The 21,591-nt window shown below is 42.6% G+C and overlaps 2 protein-coding genes across 5 annotated transcripts in view; one reads left to right on the forward strand and one right to left on the reverse strand.

Moving 5' to 3' along the window:
* LOC149002316 (F-box/kelch-repeat protein At3g23880-like) overlaps positions 1-6,838 on the forward strand; it is a 46,635-nt gene extending 39,797 nt beyond the window's left edge. Inside the window, exons 2-4 of one of the 4 annotated variants that reach the window (XR_016170212.1) lie at positions 522-678; positions 783-914; positions 5,210-6,838. The gene's annotated coding sequence lies outside the window, so the exon portion shown is untranslated. Of the gene's footprint in view, positions 1-521; positions 679-764; positions 915-5,209 lie in introns of all 4 variants that reach the window. The other 3 variants (XR_016170211.1, XR_016170210.1, XR_016170213.1) reach the window with 3 other exon arrangements.
* Positions 6,839-17,589: 10,751 nt separating this feature from the next.
* On the reverse strand, positions 17,590-20,094 carry LOC149002317 (uncharacterized). The gene is made up of 2 exons (XM_089138686.1): positions 19,300-20,094; positions 17,590-19,011 (listed from the first exon to the last, which is right to left on the reverse strand). The coding sequence occupies exons 1-2, from the start codon at positions 20,092-20,094 to the stop codon at positions 17,590-17,592; spliced, it is 2,217 nt and encodes a 738-aa protein (XP_088994812.1).
* Positions 20,095-21,591: the final 1,497 nt, after the last annotated feature.

The raw sequence follows: 21,591 nt of genomic DNA on the forward strand, positions 1-21,591 counted from the left end.
AGTGAAAATTTAAGTAATAAACTGATCCCACTTATCTCAAGGGTCAACCCAGTCTTTTCTTTTGAACTAATTCATCCTGATCGATGGTGTGTGCTTAAGGAATGACAGATCAAGGTGTTTTTAGATGTGCAACTATAGTGGACGAGATTTTCCATTTACAGGTGTGGAACAGCAATCCAGAATTACGTGATTGGTTAAAGGAGGGTAGTGATAAATCTGACTTGGATATGCTGAAATGTAAGTATTATTTGATAAATGAGACCCCCTGGTAAGTGTTTGTAATATTTGTTGACATTTCTTCAGAATAAAGTGATAGAAATGCTTTGCATATTCTGAATATTTTTTTACATGAATAATAACATTGGATTCTTTGGATGGATGATTTTGGTATCCCGCAAAAAGGAACATGAAAGATAATTTTGATCATGAAGTTTCTGTTCTCCAAGTCTTTTTCTTTGTCCTCATAAAAAAGCTCACCTGATTTCTTCCTCTCTTGTTTTTTTGCAATCTAAAATGACAAGAATACAGGGTTCCTTTAGGTATAGTAGAGGAGGACAGGAATAGCACCATAATGAAAATGGAGAGCTGAACAAAATAGAGCTTGGCCGTGGATGTTGCCTTCTTCATCTTCTTCATGCTGAAACCATCATACAGCTTGGCTGTGGATGTTGCCTTCAGGTGAACCACATAAAATCTTCTCTTATGCATGTTTGTATTCTCCATTTTCTTTGTTTCTCTTGAGTTGCTTCACTAACATCCAGCAGGGGTGTTGATGTTCGTAGTTAACCATGATGAATGTGCAATAATCAAGGAGACAAGCTTTTAGGAGAGGCTAGGAAACTTCTTGATCCTGGAGCTTGCATGGACGCATCATACAGATTCTACTCAAGGCCAAACATATGGAGCTGACTTGGGTGAGATATTTTTTTGTCATCAAACATGATAGTTGGAAACTTTCAAAATCCTACAATGACTTGCCAGGGAAAATGTGTTTCCTTCTTTATAAGCTCTTGTATAACTGTTGACCATTGTATGGCTTTTGCTTTGAGTATGTCGTAGTGCAATTTTCTTATTTTAATGTGTTACTTGTACTTTGTCAACTGTTTTCGGAGGTTCAGGTATTTTATTTGATAGGGAGAGCTATCTGAGCAAGTGGCATCTCAAAGTTTAGCAACAAGGTGCGAGAAATGGTATCATACATAGGAGGGTAGCCAGGTCATTTTAGGTGTAGAGGAAAGGACCAAAGCAGAGATGCTATCATACCTTGCCAGCCAGCTCAAAGAATACCAGAACACTGCGATGGTACTGTTTGTATGATGAGTAGGCCAGACTAGAAGTGCAACCATATAGTCATCTGACCAAGCCAGGAATAGCACCATAATGAAAATGGAGAGCTGAACAAAATGGGTTAGTCAAATGTTTTTTGAAGGCCATTGATGCACCTGCTAGTTCAATGAAGCAAAATGGGAGCTGTAGATGGGGATGGTGGATACGACTGATTGAGATGGTATAAAAAGTCGGAAGAGCTTTTTACAGAGATGGCTTGACTTTGGGAGGAAGGATGCTACAACTAATTCAATATACCCGATTCCAGTGGATGGACTATTGATGATACTAGTGATGACCAAGGACGTGTTTATGAATACTTTTTTTGATGAATACAAAATCATTAATCAAAAGAAGAGAAGGGCAGGAGGGGGGGGGGGAGTACAAGAAGCAAAGGGCAGGGCCCAACCTAAGCCAATAAGGCTCAAAGCAAGGAAAAGGAATTGAGCACTGAAGGCCCAGACTAAAGAGACAAGACAGGGCTCATGGGCCAAAACTAATTTTTCCCAAAACTAATTTAATCTATTGTTATCAATTGGGGATTTAGATTTATTATTGAAGAGGGGAAAGCTTGTAAATTTTTTTGATTGTTATCAAATGGACATTTAAATCCAATATCTAAAATGGAAAAGCTTGTTGTGCAGTTAAGAAGGGCTGCATGTGCAGTAGGTCTAAATCTGTTATTTATGTAGAATTATGTGTATAATAATGTCATATTGATAAGAACTGCCTGTGAGGCATCCTGACCTTCCTTTCCAAAATTATGAGAGAATTTCTAGTCTTCACGTCTTCTTTTTAGCTGTGAACTTTATGTGTGAACACTGAAGCATGGATTCTTGATCCTTGAATGAAATAAAGAGATGGAAGAGCGAAAAAACTAGCAGAAGGAAAGTGTTTAGTTATGTCGTGGGATGCTCTTCCTACAGTGAAGTACATTCAGGTCAGAATTAAAATTGACATACTAGTTTTTAGGCCAGTTGAAGTCATTTGTCTCGATTGCTTTTATGAGAATGACTGTAGTTGGCCATACTTTTTCCTTCTCTCTGTATTAAGACACCATGCAATTAAGCCTCCCCAACCCCTAAAAAAAAACCATGCCTCCGCAAGAAAAAAAAAAAGAATAAAAAGGAAAAATGGCCATGTCTGAGGAAGGTGATGCAGATTCGAAGACTTCAAAACTCCGTGAAGAAGCTGCTTAAGTAGGTACTACAAACAGTACTGCTAGTATCTGTACTATAATAGGTCCTATGCTAAGTTTATTTTCACCCTTTTATGTTATTTTCTAAGTTTATTTTCACCCTTTTACGCTATTTTCACTCTTTTATGTCTTCTTTATGAACCATGGTTCAATTGGTTCACTACAACAACAACAACAACAAGCCTTGTCCCAACTAATGGGGTCAGCTACATGTATCCTTGCCTCCCAGTTAGCTGTATTTGAGGGCATACTAGATACAGGCCTAAAGCTATGCATATCCTTTCTCACCACTTCTCCGAAGGTTATCTTAGGTCTGCCCCTAGTTCTCCTAGTTCCTTCAATTTGGACTAAATCACTTCTCTATACAGGGGCACTCAAAGGCCTCCATCAAACATTGTCGTGGCACCCTAATTGGCTTTCTTGTAGCTTATCTGTCATCTATCAAAGATACTTAGAGCAACTCTAATATAATCATTCCTTACCTTGTCCTTCCTAGTTTTGTCACTCATCCATCTTAGCATCCTCATTTATGCTATACTGAGTTTATCTATATGATCCTTGTTGACAGCCCAACACTCAAACCATGGTTCAATTGGTTCATTTGTTTTAATTTTTGTTTAATTGTAGTCTTGACTTAGTCATGACTGATGAGTCATTGGTTTTATAATGGGGTCAGCTTGTTGCCTCCATGCATGTGGGAGGATTTTCTTGTTTTGAGTTAGTCAATAGCTGAAATTAGCTAATGAGTTTCATTTTGTTAATAGGATCAGCTTATTCCAAGTGTGAATAGGGTTTTATTTTGTAGGCTGATTTGCCCTATTTAACCCCTCTTGAAAGGAAGAATTGAATGTTCCAAATTTTCAAAATTGTTTATGAGTTTTTGCTTTGCCGCTGCCTTCTTCTTTATGGAAGAGCGTTTTCTTTGGTCTAGATGTTTGGAACCCCGATTCCTGTTTTTCATTGTGGGAGTCTTCTAATGAGGTCTACTGCACAAGCTGCTGCCTTTGGAAGTCTGCCAATTGGTAAGGAGATCTGACACCCACATTACCTCTTCTATCCCCCTAATTTGTTTTGTTTGGAACCCCATTAGATCTCATTGATAAACACTAATCCTAACCTATCGTAACATAACTTCCAGTCCTTCCCTTCATCACAGTCATCTCATATTTGGAGGATATCGCCACCATGGCACCCTGTTCCTTTGTTCCAAGTTTCAGCCAATATGTCCATTAAAATCCCATTGACTTGCAATTCCTAGTTCTTCTCAAATGCCCTTAAGTTTTAAGAATCCTTGTTCAGCCATCAGAGTGCTTCCATATTTTTGGAGGATGTCACCCCACAACTAACCCTTCATTCTATCCAAATTACTGCCTAGTCAGCTCAATTCATAGTTGAGCCATATTTCTATCCTAAAGCCCTAATACCTGCAACTCTTTATCCTTCCATTCCCACTATCTTGATTCATATTCTATGAATTCAACACCAATACATACTTGATCACAGCTTTTGTTCCCAAAAGCCAACTGTTTAACTTTACTTCTCTAATTTCCTTAAGTTTGAAACCTAACCTTAAAACAGATCCTTTTTTCTGGTTGGCATCTTATGGTATCACAAATATGTATCGATGAGTGTAACATTGCATGAAAATGGTCAAAATACACATGAGAATAGTTAAATTTAAACAATGAATAGTCACACTAACAGGTATGAAGACCCGAATGAAGAATACTTTATATTTAAGACAAGTGCATTAAGGTAAAGTTGTTATAAGTTACCAGATATGAGGTTTCAGGTACGTATCGCTGTGTGTAACACAGGAGTGCTTCTTTTTTTTTCTTGGGGGGGGGGGGGGGTTAGGTTCAAAGCATAATGGATCCTTGTCTATGTTCCTATATTCCATTTGCTCCTTGTAAGCGGCTGTTGGTTAGATTTATGAAAGCAATGACCCCTAAGGATGAATTTGACTTTTAATGTATCTGCCTTTCATTATTCATGTAATTAATAGAAAGCAAGATAAGCTTTTCTAGCTGCAACTTAAGTATGATTGATGACAACTTCAGTTCTTTCTTTTCTAGCTGCATCTTAAGTATGATTAATGACAACTTCAGTTTATGTTTGATCTGAAGGGATAGTGCGTCTATTTGAAACCTAAAACTTATTATAGTATCCACTAATCAAATGGTTTACATGTTTGATTAGTTTCCCCCATCCATAATTTATGACTTTAGTGCTCTAGGATGGATTGATTTGATTAGAGTACCTCATATGGATACAACCTTATCTATGTCATTTTGTAAAATATTAGTCCAAAGTAACAAAATAAATGATAAATGTAAAGTCCCAACAAATTTTTAAGAGAAATAAGCGAAATGTCTGAAAAATCAATTTTTTGGCACCAAAGGGAAGCTGGTTTTCTGTCTTTGTTAAGTTCTATGAGAAACAGAACCAAAACACAGAGACTAAGTTATGGTCGATATATGCTGATGCATGTCAATTCATGTCTATATGAGTCAATACATATCTTTCAGTTTTTTCTTGTTATGGAATCTTTAAATTTTTCCTGAAATTGTTTGATAGGATGTGATATAATACTGTTTAATTTTTTCCTTAAATAGTTTTTACTAAAAACGCCTGTATCACAATGTAACAACTACATCGTCTGTATTGTATCTGTGACAAAACCAGGATCTCTATTGGAATGCAGGGGTAGACTGAGAAAAGAGAACATGAGAAGAGAAGAGGAAGAGAAGAAGAAGAGATGGGAGAGAGGTGACTCTTGGAGAAGGAGTCAATCACCTCTCTAGTTCTCACTGTTGCAATATATAAATACATGCCTAAGATAATTCCCATACCTGATGGGATCATTTCTACTAATTTAGAATATTCTACTTTATTTTTATGGGATTTATTGATGGGGTTGCTGATTATGTACTCAAAATTAGTAAAGGAAACATAGAAAAGGAAACAAATATAACCCTAAAAAGGGAGGTTGCTTCCCTGTCCAAATCTCCCAGCTAGACTCCACAACTTCCCTTAATCACCAAGCAATGTTCGAAATTTTGCTAATTTTGGACTGAGATGACCAAATACTTAAATTTTGGAATCTGAACTTGGGATTTTGACCTCAAGTTTCGGTCGGTTTTTGGATCTTCGTTGGTTTTCGGTGTCCAGCTTAATTTGAGTCCAATAACCAAACTAGGAGTATTATTTTTGCTTAATACCTAACCCAAAGTGGTGTTCTTGATCAGCACATGCCCAACCGTTTGCGGGTGAAACTAGAAGTCTAGAACATGAATTTTAACCAATGTAAATATGCAAATGATGCAAGGGAACACAAAATCTTCATTAAAAATACAAGAAAAAAGACATCAATTAAAATTCAATTACAAGTATACAACAATACAAGAAAGTTAAGTACAAAAGTATAACTATACAAGTGTCGAATAAGAATAACCTAAGCTATGTTGCTGCCTGCTATGTTATGGTGGCTCCATCATCTCAATACCAAGATGAGTGCCTTGATGGATCCATCCCCTAACTCGAGTGGAAGTGTTCTCTAACAACTGGACAAAGGGATCCTATGACATATTCCCCTTATGGTTGGCAATGTAGTCGACTACTGCAATTCTATAGCTGTTGTCATCCATATGCCTAAGATGTCCTATCTAAGTGAATGTGCAGTAGGATATGGAAGAGGAGATGGCTTTGGTGGTGGTGGTGTGGTGGTTACCAGCCGAAGATGGACTCCACAACTCTTTGCCCCTGACCAGTAATCATTGTAACCAGGAGGGGTACCATAACATCCATAACTAGGAGGGACACCATAAGGTCCATAATTGTAAGTCCAATAAGTAGATGCATTGCCCTCCATTCCACTATCATGGGACTAGGAATTTGAGGGTCTCCACTCTCCAGTATCTAGTCCTCTAGTTGTGGAGCCTTTGTACTCATCCAAGCTCATGGATCCCATTAAGCTTGCCAAGTTGGCCCACATCCATAGGATGGTAACACCCTATGATGAGGTGTCATCCTCATATCCATATTGATGCTTCTTCCCCTTTCCCTACTGGCTGTAGGTCGTAGGACGACCCTCAAGATGATTCCCCACCATGATCTACATCCTATGTGGCATGGGTGAAGTGACTCTCCCCCTAGGGGAGAAACTGTCTCTTTGGTAGTGGAATTGGTGTACGCTCTCAATGTCCTCCACCACCATGATCATCATCATCATTTTCCCCATCATCTACAGACTCATCATCGTCCCCACCATCCCCATTGTCACTGCCATCATTATAAGTTGAACTAGGAGTGAGTGTGTCATCTAGATCCAATCATCCAGTCTATCCACGATACCAACTACCTCCTATGCATGTGCTTACCCCCTCCGTAGATGCCATAAATGTGTCGACTTCAACCCCTGCATGATGAGCAATCTCTAGGTTAGGCCTCCCTCTCGGTTGGTGATGTATCTAGTCCCCAGGCAGCCCCAAAAGAGCATAGAAGGGGCTCAAGACCATCGGAAATAGGGCCCAAACATGGCGGGGGGGGGGGGGGTGAAACTGACCAAGGGGCAAAATGGTCATTTTCACCCCTTAGATCAACTATGGTTAGTTCGGAATTAATTCTGATTTTTAATTTTGGTTTTATTTTCTAAATTGGAGTCTTAGTGATTAAGTAAGTGTTGTTTCCTTTTTGGTCTAAAGTTTCTATTTATTATGAGTCTTTGAGTTGTTAAATAAAAAGAGTTATTTCCTAATAAGGAATCCTATTTTTTAGATGTTAATGTAGTAAATTTGAGTTGCTTAGCATCAAGTTCTCTTATTTGAGACCATGTCAGTTGCAGAGGCTATAAATAGCCTAGTTCAATGTTGTAAATTTCAGTTTTGGATGAATGAGTTGATTGATTGTGTAAATTTCGACTTGGGAAGTCGTGGGTATCCCTTTAGGATCCTGCAGCTGGGTAGAAAGCTTGTCTTCTACAATTTGATAATTCTCTTTGCCTTCTTCGTGAATCAGCAGTGTAGAAGCATGAACAAAGACTGCAGATAGTCAAGCATTCGATTTGAGAGCCTTCAAGTAAGTTGCAGCCATTCCCCACCCCAAACCTAAGCCTACAAGCCATCTCCCATCCTCTTCTTCTTCCCCACGTTTACAGTTCATCCCCAATTGACCCCTTTTCCTTCCCTTTTGGTCTCCGTTAAGCCTAGAACACATTCCTAATCTTATTTCCCCCAATTCAGCCTTATTTCTGAAGTTTAACAAAAAAAACCTGCTATTCATCTTCTTCCTTGAATTTTCAGAATTTCCTGAAATTCTTAAGTCCTAATCATGAGATCTGGTTCTGGTTGAAGAACATCTATAGGAAACAGTTCTGAATATTATATCCATTAACCCTACTCCCTTCCCCCTCCCAACCAAAACCCGTTCCCAAAACCCTAACCCTAATTGAGCCATAGTTGGCTAAGGACTAGAATTTCCAATTCTGAATTCCTATTAAATTTCAGACTTGAAATCACAATCCCAGCAGCCTCATAACCCTAAATCCCTTGGCCAGAGCCTCTATAAACCCTAGGTGAGGTTGGTTCTATTCTAGAAGGTCCTAGAAGATTAATCCTAAACCTAGGTTTATATCCATGGTACAGAATGGTAAGTTACCAACATTCTCGGAGTCTATAATCATCATAGATGAAGCAATAACATGGAAGACTTGACAACAGATTACTATCAGTCCCATCATCGTTTTTATAGAGGGATACGGAAACCACAGAGACCTTCGGAGATGTATGAATTAGAGACATATGATGGTGTCAAAGACCTACAGGTGTTCTATGAATGGCTATATGATCTAGACAAATACTTTGAGAGGTACTATCATTCAGAGCATGATAAGATGAAGCTTGAATAGAGATACTTGGTAGGATATGCCCGTGAAAGATGGAGTCACAAGATGAAGCAATTCTTGGATGAAAGCACTGAACTAAGAACTTGGGCAGAGATGTCAGGGATGATGACTCAATTATTTTTTCCCCAAGAACATCAAGTCAGACAACACCAACCATGCCCCTACTCCAGGAGGCTCACCAAAGTTGATAGAAGAGATCAAAAGGACTGGTACAGAAGAGCAAGACACAGGGATGACCACATCAGATATAGTAGCCAGGTTACTGATTATTAGAGGGGGCCAGAAATAAGTAAACAGCTGGAGCAGATCTTCACACAACTCATTGAGATGCACAACAGAGTTACAAGACTTGAACAAGCCAGTAGGTACATTCAAAGAAGGGAAGTTGTTGACTTTAACGAGGGTCCACTAGTTCTTGAAGAAGAGATTGACACAAACAAAGTCCAACAAGAGGAGGACCTAGCCCATGGAATGCCAAGATCCTAGTAACCAAAGAAGAAGTCAAGGCACCCACTCCACCAAAGGTAACAGACAACAAGACCATACCAGCCCCACTCCCAAGTGGAATGGGACCTCCCTTGAGTCTTTCACTTCTTAGAGAAGATGATGTCAGCATTCTCAGGGCAATAGCGAAAGTCAAAATAAAGGAACTAACAGAGAGACTTCCAAAAGCTTCACTAGACCCTTCTTCATCACCTCCTGGTTCGTTAAAGAAATGCACTCCTAGACTTGAAGACCACATCACCCAAGTCATTATCCTTCCAGAGTTCTGTCTAGGAGCAGTACTAATTCCTCCTCACTGCAAGATGAGAGGTCAAGTCCATTTGAAAGCCCTCCAAAGAATTGACCCAGAAACACGTGACAAGCACATTCATCGGGCGACGAATGTTTGAAAGAAGGGGAGAGCTGATGTATCCAGCTCCTACGAAACCCCAAAAGAGCCCAAGCCAAGCCCATCCGAAATATGGCCCAAAGAAAGGGGTGCCGGAATTGACCAAAGGGGCAAAATTGTCATTTTCACCCCTTAGATCGAGTAGGCTTATTTCAGAATTAATTTTGATTTTTAATTTTGGTTTTATTTTCTAAATTGGAGTATTAGTGGTTAAGTAAGTGTTGTTTCCTTTTTGGTTTAAAGTTTCTATTTATTAAGAGTCTTTGAGTTGTTAAATTAGGAAAGAGTTATTTCCTAATAAGGTGTCCTATTTTTTAGGTGTTAGTCTAGTAAGTTTGGGTTGCTTAGCTACCAAGTTTCCTTATTTGGGTCCAAGTTAGTTGTAGAGGCTTTTAAATAGCCTAGTTCAATATTTTAAATTCAGTTTTGGATTAATGAATTGATTGATTGAGTGAATTTCAATTTGGGAAGTCATGGGTATCCCTTTAGGACCCTATGGCTGGGTAGAAAGCTTGTCTTCTACAATTTGATAATTCTTTTTTCCTTCTTCATCAATCCAGCAGTTTAGCAGCATCCACAAAGCCTACAGACAGTCAAGCATTCAATTTCAAAGCACTCAAAGTAAGTTGCAGCCGTTCCCCACCCCAAACCCTAAGCCCTACAAGCCATCTCCCATCTTCTTCTTCTTCCCCACGTTAACAGTCCTAACCCTAATAGAAAATCCATATTCCCATCCCCAACTGACCCCTTCTTCCTTCCCTTTTGGTCGCCCTTAAGCCTAGAATGCAGTTCTAATCTGATTTCCCCTAATTCAGCCTTATTGTTGAAGTTTAACAAAAATCCTATGTTGGTAATTGCCATGTCAACATTACAACATCAGCCTCCATTTGTTTTGATGATAACAAACACAAAATTACTAATGTTCATATCAAGTTGTGATTGTCCAGTTATTAAGAAAGCAAGTGGAGCAAACCCAAGTCATTGGACCAAATTCACTGGATGTCTCAAGTCAAGGCCAAGACCAAGCCAAGATGGACATGAAGTCTAAGTCAAGATTAGCATGAAGAATGGAGTACAAGAAGACTCAAGAACATCAATGATCAAGACTTAAATGAATTTAAGACTTAGGACACCTTCATATGCACTCACATGTAATTGTATTAAATTATGGGCATATCATGTCACTAGACTTACCTAGGATATATTAGGAGAGTGTATGAGGCTTAGGGTTGGTTAAAAATACAAAAAACCCAATCGAGTCCCTGTTTGCACCTAGCTGTGCAAATTGTGCTTCAGACGGACGTTCGTCTGATCCAGACGATCATTTGTCTTGTCACAGAAGCTTAGACGGAATTTCCGTCTGTTCAGACGGAGCTTCTTCTAAGACGGACTGCCGTCTAATCAAACGGCACTCCATCTGAGACGGACTGCCTTCTGGTCAGACGACGCTTCTTCTGGTTAAAAATCTACAATGGCTAAATTTTTAATGGCTACTTTTTAAATGAGATGAATGTCCGTCTGAGTCGACACGGGAGTCCATCTGGGCTAAAATTTTCCCATTTTCTATCCATTGGGGGTTGAGCTAAGGCACTTGAAGGCCATCTATTTAAGCCAAATTCACCCCATTTAAGAGCCTAAACCTCACATTTGATCAACTACTCCCCAAGTAATCTCAAGCTCATAAATTACAAGAAAACACTTGTTTTCCTCTCACCCTTACTCCACCCTTGAAGAACATACCAAGGTGTTTAAGCAAGCTCAATGGAGCAAAGCTTGAGGTGATTGAAGGCTTTTTATTGGAAGGTTATTGGGGGTGCAAATCATATCATTTGGGCATTCATTCCTCATTGAATCACACTCACACAAGGGGTAAAGTGTCGTAAGGGCTTGTTAGGTTATCTCTAACCATCTATTGTATTTACTTGTCTTCAATTCTAGTCTAGGTAGATAATAATTGATTTTGGTGCTCTTGTCCTTGAACAAAGATTGGGTGGGTGCTCTTGCCCGTAGACAAAGATTGAAGAGAGATAAACAAAGATCGTAAAGGGTACTCTTGCCCCGTAACAAATATTATAAAGGGTTTGATCTCTACCTATTATTGAAAGAGAATCACTAGTGAAAATCTCTCTTCAGGTCAAGAGAGGAGTGGATGTAGACTTGTAAAATCGAATTACTATAAATTATTGTGTTGTGGTTGTTTGCTATTGTTTAAATTCATTTGAATTTTCAATTATCTTAAAATTGCAATCAAACCGAAAATTTGGGACAATACACTAATTGCAATCGATCACCCCCCCCCGCTCTAAGTTGCACCAACATCCTACAATTCATCTTCTTCCTTGAACTTGCAGAATTTTCAAAATTTCCAGAAATCAGAATCTGAAATTTCTTGAGTCCTAATCATGAGATCTGGTTCTGGTTGAAGAACATCTATAGGAAACAGTTCTCAATATTATAACCATTAACTCTATCCCCTTTTCCCTCCCAACTGAAACCCATTCCCAAAACCCTAACCCTAATTGAGCCATAGTTGGCTAAGGACTAGAATTTCCAAATCTGAATTCCTATTAAATTGAAGACTTGAAATCACAATCCCAGCAGCCTCATCTCCATAAATCCCTTAGCCAAAGCCTCCACGAACCCTAGTTGAGTGCTGGTTCTATTCTAGAAGATCCTTGAAGATTAGCCTTAAACCCGAGTTTACATTAGTTGGTCCAACACTGGCTCACCCTTGTCCCCCAACCAATCAGTGAGCGATCCTCATCATCGGTGATGCGGATCAATTATGCTTCTGGATCCGACTGAGCCTCCTCTCGTATCCGGACGATGAGTCCTGCAAGAAATGGTTAGATGCGGGCCGGCTTGTGTGCCGGGCAGCCGCCTCCGATGGCAAAGTTAGATGATGAACCGAATGAGGTCTCGTGCAAAAGCTACACAAGATTATGCTCAAAGTGTATTGGTTTTCTTACCAAGGGGATGCGTCCCCTGTCTTATAATGATTAACTTACCTTATACGTATTTGGTAAGTTAGCCCGACAAGAGCCGTTGCCTATCCGGAGATTTCGCCTTTCTGTTATTGGTTCCAGCATAGTCGGTAGCAAAGTTGACTTTCTCGATAGAGAGTGACTGCCTTATTTGTGTAGCGTGATGTATGCATTAACCAACAAGGTCGGTCATATCCCGATTGGATGTGGAGCCCCATTCGGGTGTAGCCTGATGATACAAGAACTGGTGAAATGACCAATTCAGGTCAATTCATAAGACCGGGTAAAACCCGATCAATCTGATATTACACAAATTTTGGGTTATACCCGTTTGGTGCTCATCTTGCCGTATCATAAGCCCCCTATCCCGATCGTTGCTTGCGTTGTTCGGGATAGCTAGGAGGTTGGAGTAAATTGTGCCTGATCCCGAGCACCACTCGACATAACCCGGGAAAATGTAGTTCTTAATTGATACTCGTTGCTTATCCCGGTTTATGGGAAGATCCTTCTTAAGCTCTGTTTGGTTTCCTCGGGAGATTCCAGGAGTATCCTTTAACGGATGCATTAAATGTCTGCAATAAAGTGACCAGCCGTTTTCCGTAACGGTTGTCCTCGAGGACCTCGCCCAACCTAGGTGCGACACGTCAGACGGCTAGGCGTAGGCTCATAATGAGAGCTTCGGGGGAGGCGAACCGTCTCCACTTTGTAACCGTTGATCATCAAGGGTCGTAACCGTCTGATTGAAGAGTGTAACGCCTCTTCCGACAATATAAATAGGGACCTTCCCTTTCATTTTCTTTCTACTGTTTTCTTTGCTCTCGATTAAGAAACGCTCCCGACTGACTTCCGAAGTTTCTCAAGCTTTCCTCGTCCTTAAGCAGTAAGTTTCTTCTTTTCTTATGGCTCCAAGGAAATATAAGGCCCCGAAGAGGCCAAAAGTGAGCTTGAGAGGGTTTAGGTATCAGAATAAAGTTCATGTTCCCATCTTTCGTGAAAGACGTCGTCGGGCTGAAGGTTATACTAGTGAAGGTGATAGCGATCAGACCAAAAAGTATAACCTGACCGGGGATCGTCTGAAAGAATTCCACGAACAATCTTCTGACGAGGAGAAATCTAAGTCCTGCAGCAGTTCCACTCAGGACGATGATCCTCGGCTCTTTATTGAAATCCAGGAGATGCTCCGTAAGGATAAGGAAAAAAGGGAGATTCAGGTCCCGACTGCACACCCCGTGCACGATGAAGTAGAAAACGAGGTAGAGGCCGAAGTAGAGGCCGAAGTAGAAGCTATTCCCAGTGTTGAATCTCGGGAAGGTCCTCCTCATAGTTCAAATTCGAATCCTGCCCCTGCTTCTGATTCCGCTACTCCTTCCGCCCGGGCGCCTTGAGACCTGAGTCTACCGCCACTTCCCGGGATCCCCCCGCTTCATCTTCCCAAGCTTTCCTTCGGACAGATGTCCCGTCTACATCCCGGGTGTCTAGATCAAAAGCTCCACCCCGTCCACCTTTTCAACGTCCTAGCGGTTTCCGGGGGGCCATTCCCCGTAAGCCCGATCGCAAAAAGCTTGATTCTACCGCCTTGGAGTTGCTCCAGTCAGAACCCCTAAGTCCCTGGCATATTGACTTTATCTAGAATTCCTCGAGACCAGAATTTTACCTCTGCTCCCTGTTTCCCAGAGATCTGGATAGATTTTTGTTTAGTTTCGGTATACTTGAGGGATATCAGGTTATTATCCCGACCGATAGCCAAAGGGTGAACAACCCTCCCGAGGGATTTTATCCCTTGTATTATGACGCCTTCATCGGGGGGCTCCGTCTCCCGTTACATTATATTTTTGTTGATTTTTTGGATCATTACGGGCTCAGCCCATCTAACTTGAGCCCGAATAGTTGGCGAATCATGATTGGGTTTGTCATCTTCTGCCATAACGTGGGAGTTTTCCGGACCTTTTCCATGTTTCATCAATTCTACTCTCTGCATCCGCACTCCCAGCGTGGCTGGTTTTTTCTTTCAAAAAGGATTTCTTCGTCTTTCCAAGGAAGCTTTATCCTGAAAGACTCTCTCCCGTCCACTACTAAAAAGTGGAGGGAGTTCTTCCTTTTCTTTAAACCTCCAGTTCCCGAACTTTTCATAACTCAATTTCAAGAAGTGTCTAAGGAAGACATTGAGATGTTAAATACTCCAGTCGATCTGGATCCCGACGAAGAAAGATGGGTCGGGATCATTAACCAGGTGGACGATGACGAGTTTGCAGTTCATGGTTATTCCATGGAATATGAACCTGTACTTCAGAGATGGGGATTTTCCCCGGGTAAGCATTTATTTTTATTGCTTTTCCCGAGTTCATTCTGTGTTGACCTGATTATATATTCCTTGTTTTGCAGTGAGTCATAACATCTCTGAGGATGATTTGATGGCAATGGTCCTCGGGAAGATGGACGAGGCCAAGAGAAGGAAGCCTGTATCTACCACCAAGCCTTCATCCTCGGGAGTTTTGAAAACAAAAACTCCCGCAAAATCCTCCTCAGCCCTTGCGTCAACAAAGGTTGCTGCCTCGAAGGGCGAAACTTCTGCAACAGTCGTAACTGTCGGGGCTGAGAAGAGTCCCAGAAAGAAAATTCCTTCCTCGGGATCTGAGAAACTAAAAGTTGACGGGACTCTTCCTCCTCCTAAGAGAGTTCGTATCGACGAATCAGCCCGGGAGGTGGCGCCTTCTTCAACTGGCGATCCCAATTTTAACACGGTCTTCAGTGACTCGGGATATGCCGAGAAATGGCTGAACGAGGCCACAAATGATGCTGATCAGATGTATCTGCAGAACCTCCCGAACAGGGAGTTTTTCAAAGAAGGATTTAGGTTTTTTTTCTCCTCTTTTATTTCCGACTCAATATTTCAATTCATATCTAACTAGGGGATATCCCCTCCTTTTTTTTAGATATGTTGCTGGAGTAGTACACATATTTTCCAAGTCTCTTCGGAGAGCCCGGGATCAAGCCAAGCAATTGGCGCTGGCCGAACAGCTCCACGGGGAGTCAAACGTTCGGGCCCGGACTGCCATTACGGAGAAGGAAGAGACAGAAAAGAAACTAAAAGAGGCCGAAGACAAAGCGGCCAAGTTGAAAAAGGAGAGGGACGTTCTTTCCAAAAGCAAAAATAAATATAAAGGGAAAGTGAATGACCTCGAGGAGAAGGTCGGGAAGGTTACTGAAGACTTGAGGGCGTCTGAGGCCCTCTTGGTGGCAGAGAAGAACTAAAACGCCCAACTGAGGGATAAGTTGAAGGAGCTTGAGTCCTCGGGAGCTGAAACCTCTAGACGAGGTGTGCTGGAGGATTACTTTCAGACTCAAGAATTTAAAAATCTCTCTTTGGCCATTGCTACTCCCGCCTTCAAAAGAGGCATGCGCATTGCTTTCAAAAAGGCTCTGGAGCGGACATGATCTTCCTCGTCCTTTAGAGTTAGAGAAGCTGCTGGACCTTCATATTTATGATGAGCTCAATCGTTCCCGACCTGAAGGTCTTCCCGAGCTTGAATTCTTCCCTTTTCCCGATGCAATGGATTATATTGAACCTCTTCCCCAACCTTCTCCCGAGGAAGAAATAGGAGAGGAAGAAGTTGATGAAGATGAGGAAGCAAATGCTCGGGGAGAGGCTAGCAATTTGCAAGATGATAATTCGGAGAGAACTCTTGTGGAAGGAGAGGGTCATGGTTCCCCAGCTGTCACTGCAAGCATGCCGGAGTCTCTTGAAGGGGTGGTCGAGGCAACCACTGGAGAGGATCTTCCCGGCATTCCATCTGTAAAGATTTACTAATGATTTTCTAGACTTGCTATCTTTTGATTTTGTCTCTTTTTCTCCCGATCTCAAATTTTGTAATCTTTTTATGTGAATCAAATATTCTGCCTTCATTTTCCATTGCATCCTCCTTAAAGTCGAGAATAAATGAAGGGACACACGGGAGTGACCCGAATGAATGGTATCTTTAAGAAAAGATGTAAGTCCTTAAAAAAGGAGTAATTGATCAAACGAGAGTGACCCGAATGACTTGTATCTTTAAGAAAGATGAAGCCAAGGAGAATTGATCAAAGGGAGGACCAATGCGACTTAGAAAGTGGCCAAATGTATGCACGGGGCCGCGGCTGAAGGGCCTAAGGGGGCACGGGAGGCCATGCTGCTTTGAAGTGAGCCTAAGGAGTATGTCACGGGGACCCGAGCTTGTTCTTGAAGTGGTCCTAAAGGGATGACCGGGGTGCCGAGTGACTTGATCTTTAGAGATGGTCCTTAAGGGTAATTGTCACGGGAGTGCCCGTGACTGTTCTTGAGTGTGTCCTTAAAAAGGAGTAATTGATCAAACGGGAGTGACCCGAATGACTTGTATCTTTAAGAAAAGATGTAAGACCTTTAAAAAGGGGAAATGTAAATGGGATGGACCCGATTTTATTGTATCTTTTCTTAAAAAGATATGGCCTTGTAAAAGACGTAGGCATAAATGGGACAGACCCGATGCCTATAATGGTTATTGGTAGAACTTTCTTAAATTGGTGGAATTCCATGAACGATCGATTGGTTTTCCACTCTCCACATCTTTCAGTCGGTATGATCCCGGCCTTGTTTCTTTTTCTACTAGGTAAGGTCCTTCCCACGTTGGAGTTAGCTTTCCTTGATTTCTCGGATCTGAAGCCCCAGTACGTCTCAAAACCAGATCTCCCGATCGGTATCTTCGGTTCTTAACCCGAGAATTGTAGTGCTGTGCTGCTCTCCTTTGATACAACAGATTCTTCTGTTGTGCTCTTGTTCGGACTTCTTGCAAAAGATCTAAATTCTCCCTTAGTCCCTGATCATTCTGTCCCTCATCAAATACATCATACCGCAACGATCCAGCCAATACTTCCACGGGAGCCAAGGCTTTAGTTCCATAGGCTAAACAAAAAGGAGTTTCTCCAGTCGGGGTTCGCACCGTAGTTCTGTATGACTAGAGGACGCTTGGGAGTTCCTCGACCCACATTGCCCGATTATCCTCCAACCTTTTCTTGATCCCATCGAGAAGCGTCCTGTTGGTGACCTCCACTTGCCCATTGCTCTGGGGGTAGGCAACCGAGGCGAATCGATGTTCTATATGGTATCTCATACATAAGGATTTGAACCTTGCGCCTTCAAATTGTTTACCATTGTCCGTCACCAAGATCCGGGGTATCCCGAATCTATATATTATCTTTTCTTCAAAAAAATTTTCCATTTGTTTCTCTGTGATGGAAGATAACGGTTCAGCCTCGACCCATTTTGTGAAGTAATCTATTGCAACCACCATATACTCCCGATTTTTGGGAGCTTTTGGTAGTTTCCCGACAAGGTCCATTCCCCACATCGCAAATGGTGTCGGGTTGAGACAGATATCATGGGGACTGCTGGTAACTTCGGGACATTAGCGTGTTTCTGGCATCGTTCGCATTTGCGGACATACTCAATCACGTCCTTTTGTATTGTAGGCCAGAATATACCCGACTTTAATACCTTTTGTGCCAACGCCTTCCCGCCCATATGTGCACCACATATCCCCTCGTGGATCTCAGCTAGGGCATAACTTGCCCGGGATGGCCCAACACATCTCAAGAGAGGATTCGTGAACGACCTCCTATACAGCTGGTCCCCGACCATGGTGAATCGAGCGGCCTGATTCCGGACTCTTTTTGCTTCCTTTGGATCAGTCGGGAGAAGGTCGTCCCGAATATACGTAATCAGAGGTGTAGTCCGGTCCGGTTCCTTATTGATCTCAAAGGTCCCTACCTCCTGGATGCTCGGGCTGCTTAGTTCTTCAATGTAAACCGCCGAGTCCAGGTTTTTGTAGTTTGCCATTGACAATCGGGAGAGTTCGTCCGCGTTTTCATTTTCTTTTCTGGGTATTTGTCGGTATGTTACCCGCTCAAAGAAAGCTTGAAACTGTCCAACCTTGACTAAATACTTAGCCATTCTTTCATCCTTTGCTTCATATTCCCCCTTGATTTGATTGACAATCAGTTGAGAATCATTTCTTACTTCTAACTCCCGAACTCTGAGGGCTCGGGCCACTCGTAAGCCTGCTATGACAGCTTCGTATTCTGCTTCATTGTTTGAGGCTGGGAATTTAAACCTTATAGCATAGCTAATGGTGAAGTTCTCGGGACTACAGAGGGTCAAGCTTGCTCCCGATCTTGAAACATTGCTCGAACCATCAACGTGCAGAATCCATAAGTCGGATACTCCAGCCGTTGACATTTGGTCGTTCCTCTGCGACAGAGTGCTTTCGACAACAAAGTCGGCCAGTACCTGAGCTTTTATGGCCGTCCTAGGTCTGAACTCGATCTGGTACTCGCTAAGCTCCACCGACCACCCGACCATCCTTCCTGCCACATCATGCCTTTGAAGTATTTTCTTTAGTGGAAAATTAGTCGGGACTATTATCGGATGTGATTGGAAGTAGGGCCTCAGTTTTCGTGATGCCACCAGAAGCGCCAACGCCTGCTTATCCACGTCCGGGTACCGCGTCTCAGCATCTATTAGCACATGGCTCACATAATAGACCGGGTTCTGAATGGTGTCTCCTCTGACCAGCACTGCACTGACCGCCGTTGGCGAAATTGCAAGATAAACCGTAAGAGTTTCCCCGGTTAGGGGTCGGGCCAAGACAGGTGTTGTCCCGAGATATGTTATAAGATGATCAAAAGCCCGTTGGCATTCCTGTGTCCAAGTGATTGTTCCCAAGCTTGATGTAGTTTTCAAAGCTTTGAAGAACGTGTTGCACTTTTCTCCTGCTCGGGATATGAAACGGTTTAAAGCGGCTACCCTCCCGGTCAAACACTGGATTTCTTTTATAGTAACGGGTGGTGCCATCTCGATCAGTGCTTTGATCTTTTCTGGGTTAGCCTCGATTCCTCTTTGGGAAACCATGAACCCGATGAACTTTCCCGAGGAAACCCCAAAAGCGCATTTTTCAGGGTTCAGGCGCATTTGGTACATTCTAAGTACATCAAACGTCTCTTCCAGGTCAGTCAAATGCCTTGCCAGAGCCAAACTCTTTACGAGCATGTCGTCTACGTAAACCTCCATGTTCCGCCCGATCTGCCGTTGAAAAATTTTATTGACAGCTCTCTGATAAGTTGCCCCTGCATTTTTCAACCCAAACGGCATCACTCGGTAATAATAACTTTCCCGATCTGTCATAAAGGAAGTGTGTTTTTCATCCTCCCGACTCATCAGAATCTGGTTATATCCCGAGTACGCATCCATGAAACTGAGGACTTCGTGGCCAGCAGTGGCATCGATCAGAAGATCAATCCTCGGGAGGGGATAACAATCTTTAGGGCAGGCTTTGTTCAAATCCATGTAGTCGGTACACATTCTCCATTTCCCGTTCACCTTCTTAACCATAACTACATTGGCCAGCCAGGTTGGGCATTCAATTGGTTCCATGAAACCCGACCTTTCCAATTTTTCCACCTCGACCCTGATTGCCTCATGTTTTTCTATCGCGAAATTCCTTCGTCTTTGGATGACCGGGGTAGCTTCCTTTTGTATCCAGAGTTTGTGCTCTACTACCCGCCTATCTATCCCGGGCATGTCATTTGCCGACCATGCAAAGATATATGCATGATCACACAAGAACCGAGTAAGCTCTTTCTTGAAATCTTCTGGTTGCTCCGAGCCAATAAACGTCCCCCGGTCGGGGAGAGATTGACTGAGCTGGATCCTTTCCAACTTTTCTACGGGCTCTGCTCGTTGCATGTTTTCCTCGTCGCGATCGTCTCGAACCTCGACGTTCATGGTTGTTCCCGACTCTCGCCGTCCTTCGATTGATCATTGCGCCGGTGACCACCTCCCCGCTCCGGGGGATTTTACTTCATTGCCTGGATCGCCTTCGCGCCCTGTCGGCGTCCCATGCTTGTTGCCGCGCTCCTTTTGACCTGATTTACCCGAACCAAGGTATCTCGGGGTGACTTCCCGATTTTGAGATCCAAGTGGATCGTTCCTTCTGCCACTGCGGAAGACCCTCCGAAACCATACAATGGTGTTGACGAAGGGTCAACAAATCATCGGCCAATTTCAACCTTTTGAAAGCGTCATACGAGATTAGGTCAACAGATGACCCTGTATCCACCAAAACTCGGTGAACCTCCCGATTGGCTATTTTGACTTTTATGATGATCGCATCATCATGTGGCGATATAACACCATCTAGGTCCGCATCCGTAAAAGTTATTGGTTCGGGGCATGTTGGATTCTGTCTTTTTTTAGGCAGGTGTACCGCCCCTACGAACCGAGCCCTCTGTTTCGCCTTCCTGATTGATTCTACCGTCGGACCTCCCATGATTACGTACACTGGCGTTTCTTCCCGATCCACCTTTTCCTTCGTCTTTTCTGCCCTTTTGACAGCTTCTTTCGGACTAGAGGATCGACCTCTCTTTTTTGACGCGGGTGAGTGTGCTCGGTTCTTTCCCGATTGCTTTACATACTGACCCAGCTTTCCTTGTTGAATCAGTATTCTCTATTTCAAACTTCAGATTCCGACAGCCATCCGTGTGGTGGCCGTAATCTTAGTGGAATCGACAGTATTTTGTCATATCCCGATCCTTTGGAGGTGCACGTATCTTTCCGGGCCACTTCAACGAGTTTTTATCCCGAATGTTCATCAAGATTTCTGACGGCTTTGTGTTTAGAGGAGTATAGCTCATTCTCTCTTGGTCACGCTTCCATCTACTTTTTGATCTCTGATTCTTGTCACCCGGGAAAGGTTTGTCTACGTCCCGATCTGACCTTCTATCCCGATCTGCTTTGACTCGGGCGTTTATCACTTCATAGACACTGGCTTGCTTCTGACACCTGCGCAACAGCATCCCGTACGTTCTTGGCTTGTCCGTTAACAGGACTTTCAGAAGTCTTTGGTGCGTGATGCCGCTCCAAAGCGCACTGTACGCAACTTGATCATCAAGCTCCTCGATCTCGATGGCAACCTCGTCGAATCTTTTCAGATAATCCCGAATAGACTCATTCCGTCCTTGTCGTATGCCAAAGAGACTATCAAATGTCTTTTTACTCCCAATCGCGCTGCGGAATCGGGCTATGAATTTCTGGGCCAATTCCTGGAAATTATTTATTGATGCCGGTCGTAGACTGCTGAACCATTTAATGGCTGGGCCCTTGAGTGACGCCGGAAACGTTCTGCAGAGCAATTCATCCTCTCGACCTAGTACGGTCATTACTGATTTGAAGTAACTGATATGCTCCTTTGGATTTGTTTTCCCATCAAAAGGGGTGAAGGTT

This window comes from Hakea prostrata, chromosome 10 (genome assembly GCF_041222555.1).
Source record: "Hakea prostrata isolate BN-2017 chromosome 10, UWA_Hpros_2, whole genome shotgun sequence".
NCBI lineage: Eukaryota > Viridiplantae > Streptophyta > Magnoliopsida > Proteales > Proteaceae > Hakea > Hakea prostrata.

Bases quoted from the DNA above. Each gene is read 5' to 3' on its own strand.
- LOC149002317 (XM_089138686.1), bottom strand. From the start codon at position 20,094: ATGAACGTCGAGGTTCGAGACGATCGCGACGAGGAAAACATGCAACGA. The intron at 19,012-19,299 runs GTACTTAGAATG...ACTTGGACACAG, and splicing joins ACCTGGAAGAGACGTTTGAT to GAATGCCAACGGGCTTTTGA.